The sequence below is a fragment of the Diabrotica undecimpunctata genome, chromosome 4, assembly GCF_040954645.1.
Source record: "Diabrotica undecimpunctata isolate CICGRU chromosome 4, icDiaUnde3, whole genome shotgun sequence".
NCBI classification, from domain to species: Eukaryota; Metazoa; Arthropoda; class Insecta; order Coleoptera; family Chrysomelidae; genus Diabrotica; species Diabrotica undecimpunctata.
The window spans coordinates 116,322,110-116,334,591 of NC_092806.1; the positions used below are offsets into that span (position 1 = coordinate 116,322,110).

A 12,482-nucleotide genomic window follows, 5' to 3' on the forward strand; every position below is an offset into this window, starting at 1 on the left:
TGTGTTTGATTGACTTGAAGAAAGCATTTGACAAAGTAAGACTCATCCATCTTCCGTATAATAGAGAAGTTCCCCTAGATATCATAAAAATTATTGAAAACATCTACCAAAATAACAAAATGGAAGTTAGGATAGATGGACAACTTATAGAACCCATAGACTTAGGCAGCGGAATAAGACAGGGGAACTCATTGACCACTATGCTTTTCAATTTAATCTTGGATGAAATCATCATCATCAACACTGTCGACAAAAGAAGAGGATATAGAATTGGAAACAAAGAAATGGAATGCCGACGACCTCTCGAGAAGACAATGCAAAGAGACTAACTGCCGATTCTGCGAGTACCAATAAGAATGAGAGGGCCAGATACAGTTCAAAACCATAGAGGGCAGGAGTGACGAAAGAGTGACGAGTTAAAACCAAAGAAAACTTCCGGGCTGAGCAAAAGAAAGATAGTCCGTAAGGGGCTGGACAATAGTGCCACAGTGTCAGGAGATTTCCAAATATGGGCAAACAGTGAAGTGGGACTCTTTATGTCTGCGAGATGACGACATCACTCGTAAATGGAAGAGTCCAGATGGAAAAAACAGTGTTGTTCTAACAAGAATATGTGTAAAGGACGTGCGTCCAGAACTCCACGATAGCCGTTTTGAAGGGTATTTTGGGATCAATAGGACCCTGACCAGAATCGTGAGAGGTATTAATGGGTTTATTGTCGGCAATACATGGAAGAATAGTGCAAACGATGTGACCTGTGTGCATCCAAGTAAAGACTTAAAACAAGAATTAGGAGAAAACTCAAAAAATGCATCACCGGGACTACATGGGACCAAGTTGTTGTCGAGATTCTGGGACCATTTCAGTAACAACATCAGGAAATAAGTATTTAATGGTTGCTATGGACTACCTTTTCAAATGGCCAGAAGTAGTTGCCTTAACCAACCAAGAAGCAATCCCAGTTGGTGAGGCCCTACTTGTGAATGTCGTTTTTCGACATGGGGTTCTATTCCGTTTCGACCAAGCGCGTAACTTTGAATCGGAATTAAGACGACCAGAACGACACCGCTTTATAATCAGTCCGAAGGTATTGTAGAAAGACATAACCGGATCATCAACTACTAGCTGTCCCTGTTTGTATATGAAAATCAGTAAGGCTGGGACAAACAGATACCTCTGTTTCTGCTAGCCTAGCAAAGCTTCCAACATGAAGTAAGTAGTTACACTCCAGCAATGTTATTGACTGGTGGGAGATGAAGCTTCCAACCAATAAGTGCAACGCACCAGTGACCGGATGAAAGTTAGGTTCGATCAGAAATCTACTCCCGTTAGCTTTAAGGAAAGTGATGCAGTCTGGCTCTATCAACCTAAGAGAAGGAAAAGTTCGAAGTCTGAGTTCGAAGTTGCAACGGCTCTGGGAAACACTGCATCTGTTCACGGAGACACTGCGTGACACCACGGAGTAAGCTGAAGGTTGCGCACCTGGACAGACTGTATCCTTATGAAGAGCAAAATCCGCTGACCTGATCCATTTAGGTTCTGTTCGGGGTAAACAGCCTGTAAGAAGATCGAGATGTTGTGAGTCAAATACCCCTGATTACCACATACCACTTTGTGCTTTACCGTAGTCCAGAAATCTCCCTTTACAGCCGAAACATTACACAAACCGTTTCTATCGATGCGGAGATGGGATTCGACCGTCGACCCAGCCAGCTCTTTTCGAGAATATTTAGTTCTCATTATATAAACCAACGGAGCGGGCTTTGAGTATTAGTATTGGCGATTCTACGTATCAGTGCGAATTGTTTTTAAGCGATAAATATTAGTGTAAATTAGTAATTGTGATATTTGTAATTAAGTGAGTTTTTGAATTAATAAAATTAGTCGAAACACGTTGTACTTCACTTACTCTCTGAACTCACTGAATGTAACAATATTTACATATCAGTATTTCTTACTTACCTTTGTTGATCCATAAATTGCTGCTCTTCTAATTTTTCAGCTTCTTTCTCTTTCTGCTTTTTTTGTAAGAAACGATACGCTAGATAGACGAAAAGCAAGATGAGCGGTATAAGAATTGCCATAATTATCCCGGAAGCCAGACCAGCTTGTCGTTGGGAGTATTCTTGCTGACCTATTAAATAGAGAACAACATTTTTTAAATAAGTACATAAACCGGTATTCTTAAGCAGAAAACTTCTAACAGTAACAGGGATGCTCTTAAAAACATTCATAGATTTGAAATATATAAATAAACAATAGAATGTTTATTGTGATGATTTTGAAGAGATCCTTAATCAGTTTAGATTTATTTGTTTTCTTCTTACGATGCTTATCCAGTTCTTGACCAACGTACCTATTTGTACATTGAAGTAGAGTGACAACAACGACTTTCTTCATAATTAACCATCTTATGCCGTTTCATTATTACGTAGGTAATAAGAAATAAGGAGTAAGGAATTTTTTAATGGATCATATATTCGCATACATTATTGCGAACAACCTATTCAAGTTCTCTAAAATGTGATAAGTATGTATCTTCCATCTAGCGGTCATTTTTGTAGCTAGAAGTATAGCTGGAATAAACTAGATTCAGAATGTTTTTTTTTTTATTTATTGATAATTCTTGATCTCAAATTCATTTACTCTACAGCCGTCAGTGATGTTTTTTTCCTACTGGATTTATAGATACCTTAATAGTAATATCTTGCTTGTTGGAAATCGTGTACATAAAAACTTAATTTAAATTTAAAAGTATTCCTATTTCCATGTTGTTCTATTGGCGCAATAATGTTTTGTTGTTGTTGACTGGCTTTACAACTCGGGGCGAGTCTTCGCCGCATCCACTATAACCTATTACCTTCTACGATCTTGCGCTTCCATTTCACATAGTTGTACCACAATCCTAGATAAATCAGCTTCAACATCATCCTTCCATATTTTTCTGGGGCGGCCTACTGATTTACCGTCTGGTCTTTCAAAAACACTGTTTTTAGCACTTTGTCTTCTTCTGATCTTACTACATGACGTGCCCATCTTATCCAGTTAGCTTTTATATGTCTAACGATGTTATCAGTACCATAGAGAGTCACCAATTCAGCATTGCGGTGCCTTCTCCACTCTCCTGTCAATATGTCTTAATGAGCGCAATAATGATCACTATGAAATCGAAATTTGTATAGCGGTACAGAAAGAAAGCGAAACTACTTCACTATTTTTTCTTAAAAAAAAGCAGTCATAGTGCAGGCAAACATGATGGCCTCCATTTCTCGACAGACCCTTAATGGTCACGACAGATCTTTAATGCTTAGATTCGTTATTAGGAGAAACCACACGAAATTAAAACATATAAATCAAAAAGCTGCTATAAGTATAGGTACTTGTAATGTCAGTAATCTACATAAGATAGGGAAGCTACTAGGGCGGTCCGATAAGTACTTAGCCTACAAAAGAAAAAAAAAATTGGAAAAGTTAAAATTTATTTCTCAACATAGTCTCCTTTTAGCTTGATATACTTGACCCAGCGAAGCTTCAACTTCTTTAACCCGTCTGAAAAATACGTTTTCTCTAGGTCTGCAAAGTAGGCTTGCGTGGCGACGATGACCTCCTGATTCGTCTTAAATTTCTGCCCGGCGAGTGCCCTTTTCAAGTTTGAAAACAAAAAAAAGTCGCATGGGGTCAAATCTGGAGAATATGGTGAATGATTCAACAGGTCATAGCCCAATTCGACCAATTTCTTCATGGCGAAGGCGGAGGTATGAGCCGGTGCATTGTCATAGTGGAAGAGCACTTTTTTCTTCGCCAAATGGGCTCGTTTTTTCTGCAATTCGGCGTCGAATCGGCCTAATAATTCGACATAGTAGGGCCCTGTGACCATTTTACCCTTCTCCAGGCACTAAATGTGGATCACCGCTTGTGAATCCCAGAAAATGTTGGTCATCATTTTTCCGGCTGATAGGACAGTCTTCTCTACTTCGTAGCACAGTCGTCGGGTGCCATCCACTATTTCTACTGTTACATGGTCTCTGGTGTGTACCAATGGATCCATATTTCGTCAACAGTTACAAAACGACGTATAAACTCCTTGGCATTACGCTTAAATATAGTTAAACACTGCTCTGAAGTGGTCTGAACGGTTGCGCTTGTTATCTGGTTTGCACAAATGCGGCATCTATCGCGTGGACAGCTTTTTCATGTCCAAAGTTTCATACAGGATATTACATAAGCGATCTTTTGAGCTGCCGACTGTCTTAGCTATCTCGTGCACTTTCAGTCGGCGGTCTGCCAATGCAAGATCGTGGATTTTTATCACGTTATCCTCCGTGGTAGCCATTTTCGGGGCACCGAGGCGTGGCTGTACAAAAGTCGACGTACGACCAAGTTGAAACTCTTTATACCAATTTTTGACTGTTGCTATCGAAGGAGAAGAGTCACCGTACACAACATTCAAGCGCTCTTTGATTTTGCTGGGAATTTTCCTTCCAAAAACAAGAATCAAATCACCGACTGATATAGCTCTTTTTCAATTTTTCTAAAAATCCGCAGATACGCTCGCTTTCACACGTGGTCAAAATAAAACTACGAGTCCGATTCGGCTAAAATCTTGACAGTAACCGTCAACAAGAATGTACCATACGATAGTAGATTTCTCTTGAGATAGTGGCGCCATCGGGCGGTGAGGCTAAGTACTTATCGGACCGCCTATGTAGATAATAAGATCAAAGAAATGAAAATAATATCAGTTTACATCTTTCTTATAAGTGAGTTGAGATGGCCAGGAAAAAGGAAATGCCAACATGGAGTTTCAATCGCTTGAATGGTATTATGGTAATACTAATGGGCAGCCTCAACCGGTCTGTGATTAGTTTCATCCCAAATTAAGACAGGACTTTATTATTACTATTTATTATAAGAATTAAAATAAGATAAAAAAAGTTTTCGAAATAATTAAAAGTACAGTTAATGAAAAACTGATTAAAAGATAGGATGACAGAGCAAAAACAAGAACATCACATAGACAATTGGACTTAATTTAATAAAATAGATACCTGAATATGAAGACAAAATCACAGATCTATAAAAGAATAGTGTGAGTGTGGAATAGTGAGAATGTGGATTAAGATGAATGAATAGAAAAATAAATAAGAAAATAATAGAAAATCGCGAGACAAGTAAATATTAGCACGTATAGAAGAGAAAAGCTCAAAGTTGTTTGACAGAAATGTAATAGTTCTATTGATTATCGTTTTTAAGTAAGGGGTGAATTATTTCCTGTACACGGGTGCATTCGGGTGAATTCTATGCACTTTCCATACATATACATTTACAGAAAAGTTGTTCAAAATTAAATTTCCTATCGGAATGTCACCATTTGAAGTAAAAAATAATGTTTTTTGACCAAAATATATCCAAAAAAAGCAAACATAACACGAAAACACTCGATTTTTCTTTTTGACGTGACAACGTCTTAAATTAGGTTGTGGCTCGGAGTCACTCATGAAAAAGTGTAACGCCCGCTCACGTCTGTTACGGTGAGTCACCGAACGAGAGAGAGGCCCGCCGGACCGGCGAATGCCTTGCGTCTCTCTCCCACTCAAACATGATCGGTCCGCTGCGCGCGCAGCACTAGAGAATTAGGCGCGTTGAATCGGTGCGTGCTTGTGTCTCTGTCTTTCTCGAGCGTTCTTGGCGTTGGAAAACCGAGAAAGCGTCATAATACAAGTTCACACGTGTGGTTAAAGTATCGTCAGCTGTGTCTGTAGTGAAAATGTGGAGTGCTTAGATTCGTCATTTACAACAATTACAACAATAAAGGTAAATAATTGTACACTAATATTTCATTATCGTAAACTATGATTGATTGATTAATTGTTAGATTGACACAAAAGTTGAGAAACTGAGTTTATAGGTTATGTCATACTATTGACAAATGTTGATAGTGTTAAGTAAATTATTAGTTTAAATCACTCTGCAATCAATCGTAATTCAGTCGATTGAGAAGAAACAGCGCGTTTCAACTGCAAACAACTATTGTGCAATTTAATAATATTCATATCAATAAATATTCTACCGAGAAAAAGACGTTGTCACGTAAAATCTTCGCCCGTAAAACCGACTTTACAGGCAACCGATTTTTGTCCCATAACTTTGTTCCACGGGGGTATAGGTATAGGCATTGGTTCAGAAAAAAAAACAATGCTTCATCTTTAAAATGACGTATAATGGATTTTTAACGATTCACAGTATCCGAGATACAATTTTTCAAAATTTGCCATTCACATCATTTTTGGACCATTTTCCCTATTTTTTCGCAAACATTGTTCTATAACTTTTTTCTGCGCAGCTGGAAGTATGTCTAAGTGTGCATTTATTAAAAAAATATTAACTTTAACATGGTATATTCTAAATGGTTCTAGGACTAATTTAAAGCGAGATACGGTTTTTTAAAGTTTTCTACGATTTTTGCTTTTACGGCTATTTTTTAAATTTCTCAAAAGTTTTTTTCTTGTAAAGGGTGTTTTTTTAGAGGTATAGAACTTTGAAATGGAATAAAACAAAGATGATTTTTAGAAATTGACTTTATTCGAAAGATAATCCTTTGGCATTATAATTTAATGTGATTTCTGGCATAATATGACCGTCTTGGCTGGCTCTGACATAGTCTAATCTGGAGGACAAGAGGTCCTAATTTTCGATCACTTTTTCCAATATTTCTCGCCGTCTATCGGCAATAACGGGTGAATGTTTTCTTCCAAGTGGTCAATCGTTTCACGCTTATCGGCGTAGACTAGCACCTTTACATCTTTTTCTTCTTAGCCTTCTATCGTCCATGTTTGGACATAGGCCTCTCCCAACTCCTTCCGACGGTCTCTATCCTGAGCAACGTATTTCCAATTTGTTCCGGCTATTCTTTTAATATCATCAACCCATCTCATCTGTGCTCTTCCTCTTGGTCGTTTACTTTCGTAAGGTCTCCAATGTTGTATTGTAGTATTCCAACGTTGGTCTTTTTGTCTAGCAGTGTGGCCCGCGAAGCTCCATTTAAGTTTGGCAATTTTTGTTGCTATGTCCTCGACTTTTGTTTTGGATCTTATCCAGTCGTTCCTCTTTTTATCTGACAGTCGTATACCTAACATTGCTTTTTTCATTGTTCTTTCTCTTGTGGCTAGTTTATTTATGTTTGCCTTGGTTAGGGTCCAGGTTTGACATCCATATGACATGATAGGAAGGATGCATTGGTTGAACACTTTGCTCCTCAAATATTGGGGTATTTTGCGGTTCTTAAGTATCCAACCAAGTTTTCCAAATCCTGCCCATGCTAGTCTTGCTCTTCTAGTAATTTCCGCACTTTGGTTCTCTTTGTCAAGTTTCAGGATTTGGCCTAGGTAGATATATTCCTGGATTTGTTCTATCTCACTGCCATTTATAGTTATACGTCTGGGGTCATCTGTGTTTGTCTTGCACCTTTACATATCTCCACATAAAATAGTCTAGCAGTGTTAAATCACACGATCTTGGAGGCCAATTCACGGTCCGAAAAGTGAAACTATGCGGTTACGAAACGTTTCTTTTAATAAATCAATTGTGGCATGAGCTGTGTGACATGTTATGTCGTCTTATTGAAAAGACAGCTCCTGTACATCATGGTTTTTCAATTGGGGAATGAAAAAGGCAGTAAGTACGGTCCAATGATTTCACCAGACCACAAAGCACAATAAACAGTCAATTTTCTGGATGAATTTGTTCCTCAACATATATTTGAGGATTATCTTTGGGCAGTTTTGTTTGCTGACCTAGCAATTTAACCAAAAGTGAGCTTCATTGCTAAATAAAATTCGCTTATGCAAATCGTAATCAACGGCAAATTCCTTTTGTACCTACTCACCGAATCTACGATTCTACGCCTTGCTAGTTGATGATATACCTTTACCTTTAATTTTTGCTTGATTGAATGAGATAGATTTTCTAAGCACACAAAGCAAGATCTTTCCACAAAATCTTCCATAAAGTGGATGGATACGTATCCAACTGCTGTGCACGATGGCAGATATACTGATTTGAGTATTCCTGTATGCTACGCCCTACAGTAGCAACAACTTTTTCTGTGCAGATTGTACGACGTGTCTGTAGATGAATATTATCATTTAGAGTAAACGTGCTGCAAAAGCGTTCATAAAATGGACGTAGTGCACGATACGTATATCGAACAGAACCACAATTTTCAAAATAAATTTGTACAATTTGGAAGCGTTGTTCGAGTGTCGAGTCTATTCATGGTGAAAGCCAAACCGAACTTAACATAAATCACTTGACAGCTGTCAAACTGACCGACAGTTAAAAAATTGTTACCAACTTACATTTCTATACCTCTAAAAAAACATATTTTACATGTAGGTATCTGCATTACTAAATAAAAAAGAAAGCTTATTTTCTGTTCTTTAAAATAGTGTACCGTAAAATGGGAGTTGCAAATTACGGATATTTTTTTAATCTCTTTAACTTCTTTTTTAGTTATGTTTATGGTTATGGCACACCGAAACAGGGCCTATGTCTGAGCCCTTCAGTCCTATCCTTGTACATTTAGGTATATACAAATCGTTCTAACCATTACACTTTGACGAACTATATGTTGGTTACCGTTAGTTCTAGAATATTCTACAATAGAATATTTTAAAGTACAGAAAATAAGCTTTCTTTTTTATTTAGTAATTCATAGACCATTTTAAAGATAATTTATTTTTCTTTCTAATCAATGTACCATTACATATACCTGGAACTGCGTAGAAAAGAGTTATAGAACAAAGTTTGCGAAAAAATAGGGAAAATGGCCTAAAAATGGTGTGCATGGCGAACTTTGAAAAATTGTATCTCAGATACTGTAAATCCTAAAGACTTCTAATAAACGTCATTTTAAAGACGAAGAATAGAAATTTTTTTTCTCTGAAGCAAGGCCTATACTTATACCCCGTGAATAAATTTATTGGGCAAGAACTAAAAATGGTGTGCTACCGTGGTTTTTTTGCTTCGTTTATTGAAAATTTAATGTTGAACAAATTTTTTGTACATGTATATTTACGAAAAGTGCATAGAATTCACCCGATGCATTAGAGTACACCTAGTGCATAGGGACTAATTCATCCCTTTTTCAAAAACGCACCCCTCTAAATAGCAGCACACCGCGATTTTTTCATATTTGGGAGTCCATTGACCGTATGTAACAATAAAACCCCTGTAGTGTTGTAGTTCCTTTCTAAAGTACATAATCAATAGCCTATAAGGAAACATTGACAGACTAATATTTGGCTTTTTTGTAGTTTAAGCTTCAGTTTCAAATCAGCTTTAGATATTTTAAGACAGCTCTATTCTTCTTGAAAAGGTGCCTATCTTTTTATAATGTTGGCGAATACGTTGTCTTTTTATGATTTTGATGACCACACTCACTTATTTAATTCTATTCATTGCAGCTCGGAATAAATCACTTAAAGTTTGTATGACATCGGTTCATTTTTTAATATTGGCCAGCCAGAATATTCTCTAACGTCCAGGTCCTCTCTTGCTCTTAATCTTTCTTTGTACGATTAACTGAACAAATCGGTATTTATCATTACGCATAATGTGACTCAAGTAAGTTTTTTTTTCTTTTTATTACGGTTGTAATAGAGATTTCGATGGGTTAGTTATGTAGTGAGGATTGATGGTAACAAGTAGCTTCTGGCTTTTTCAATACGACTTCTTATTTTGTAACTATGCTCTCACATATCCTTGATGTTACAGCCTAGGTAGCATATTTTTTCTACTCTTTTGGTAATTGTGTAAAATTGTGCATTTATGTTGGTGTTATTATTAACAATAATTATATTAGCCTCTTAATAGTGCAGTTTTAGTAGGCATTCTTTGCGTGTTTCTACATTATCCATAATTCTTTTGAGTTCTTCTGCAGTATCTGCCAGCAGTTTGGTGTCATCTGCATATATAATATTATTAATAAGTTGACTATTTGTTGTAATAGCGTCTTTTCTTTCCCTACCGAACTTTTTTCTCAGTTGTAAAAATCTCGGATAGTTCTTTTTCGAGGCATACTATTGTTTTTTTAAGATATTCCTTTTGAGATCAGTATTATATTTTTACCACTGATACCTGATATGTTTAAATACCTATTAGTTTTACGTGTGTTACTTTGTCGAATGCTGATATTTTTATGTGATATGCTGAGGATATCTTTAGTCTTTTTGCAACTACGGAAGTTATTGTTGTAGAGTTTCAATTTCTATACATTTCTTCGTCAGCTATGACTTTTGTTTCTTTTATTTTATGTAATCTTGTGTAATTTATTGTATTAATTGACATTTCTACCAGCTTTTGCTTCTTTGAGTCAATGTTGATATTTGCAGCTAAAACATTATTATCCGAGACGAAATCTTTCTTATAACCTAATTATGTGCGTCTCTTGATAGAGCTGGATTTCCTCATCTTTTTTAATTTTTCGTTTCCGTAGACCGCAGCTTTCTATAACGTTCCCATCTGTACTGCGCTGAGTCGCCGAACTGGACCTAGTTCGGAGAGAGGACTCCGCGCTAGGGCAAGCAAAAGCACAATGATGACAAGTCAATTGAGATGATAGCAGGATTAAAGCATCTCACGCTTTCCAGACTAATTAAGAGTATTTCATGTGTGAGTCCTTGTACCCAGGACTTTCACGTGAAAATCATTTTTCCGATTTGTAGCTTCTATAGAGTATCAGAGTGCTATCGGGGGATGGAGGAAGGTCTGGAACATTGAGGCGAGTTGGAGTGGTTCCTGTTCTAATCGGATCAATCCCCTCGCTCCAATGAATTGTAACATCTATATGTCATTGTGTAGGGCTGTGCAGGTCTCATAGGCTGGCAAAGTTTCTATTGCTTGCTTGCTTGCTCACCTATACTGTCTCAACAAGTAGCTGTTACTGCTTAATATTCAATTAGGGTAAGTTAATTCTCGAAAAAGGAGAAAATATTTTGTTGTCACGGCAAGAGAAAACTATGGGTATAAAAAAAACAATAAGAACCATTCCACACTTCAGGGACCTCTTAACTGTCATACCATGTACTATAGGCTCTTCGAGCATCCCTGGCATGTGAAATGCTTCTTGCTCTATTTGTAAATATTTTATTTTTATTTAACAGTATTTAAACATTTTAATTTTGCTTATAATTCCACAAATTAACAAAACAACCACTCCACATGCTAGAGATAGCCAATATAGTAATAAAGTTATTGTAGGTTTACAAAAGTAAAAAATATTTGAATAAACATAATTTTTTGTCTGAAGAATGTTTTTAGGTACAGCGGCACAAATACTTTGGTCTTAGGATACTAAATTATTAAAATTTATAAATTAAAGGATACTCTATAAACTACTGAAGTCCATTTCTACTCTAATTATATTCTAAACGTCTGTCACTATACTACTTTGACTAGCGCTAATTCTTTCTTTAGGTTTCTTTATTGGTTCAGCATAAAGGTCGCTATAATTTAAATTCTTTGAGCTGTTTCCTCTAATAATGTCTGGTCTACTGTAAGGCGTTGTATATTGTATACTAGAAGTAGGACTAGTTGGACTTCCCGTAGGTGTTCTAGAAGCCCTATCGTCTTCGAAGGTTTGATCGTAAGGATCCAATGGTTTCTCTTCGAACTCAGAATTCGGTCTATTGGGCAAAGGTTCGTGAGTTCGGTAGGATTTGTCGTAACTTCTTCGTTTTTTCATCGAGTCAGTGTCGCTTTGAGGATACTTTTCGTCCTCGTCTTCTTCTCTATATGGACTTAAAGTTCGACTGAATTGTTGGAGGTTTTGAGACTTTTGTACGGTGTCATAGTTGTAAGAGTTTTGATCGTTATTTGTTAGTCTTAAATATACTTTGTAGCCACCGTAACCTATTAGAAGAACCAATGGTATGATAATTGCGAGGATTATACCTGAAGTGATGGCAGCTTGACGTGAAGAATATTCTTCTTGACCTAAAGAGAGTAATTATTTACAGATCGAGAAATAACAACAATCTTATTAGACCAGAGAAATTAGCAAATAAAAAGCTTTTTTCGTGACACTCTTTGATACAGATATTTAACAATTTGGTAATAACAATATGTAATAAACAAGATATGCAAGATTTATCGCCATTTTTACTTATAAAGAATATGTAAATAATGTAATTTGTCCGTAATGTAATAAAGACCGGTAAATTATATGGTAGTATATAACAGTGACACAATTTTACTGAAAAAGAGTAGAAAATCCTTTAAAATGAGAGTTTGTAAAGGTGTTTTGTTAATCTGTTGCTTAATTATTTTTTTTGATTTTTTCAAAATTATTCATAAGCTCTAAAAATGCACCAAAAATCTTTAGTTTCGCGTGATAATATAAACAATATCACATATTCAGTTATATAAATTTCAACAGTTATTGCAAAATTGAAATTGTTTATCGCGAAAAACTTTTATCTACA

The 12,482-nt window shown here is 36.4% G+C and overlaps 1 protein-coding gene across 1 annotated transcript in view; it reads right to left on the minus strand.

Annotated features, from left to right (window-relative positions):
• Positions 1 to 11,131: 11,131 nt before the first annotated feature.
• Positions 11,132 to 12,482, minus strand: part of mesh (sushi domain containing 2 mesh) — a 97,122-nt gene continuing 95,771 nt past the window's right edge. Inside the window, 1 exon segment of the mRNA XM_072530060.1 lies at positions 11,132 to 11,994. Coding sequence (XP_072386161.1) covers positions 11,426 to 11,994 — 569 coding nt within the window. The 3' untranslated portion in view covers positions 11,132 to 11,425.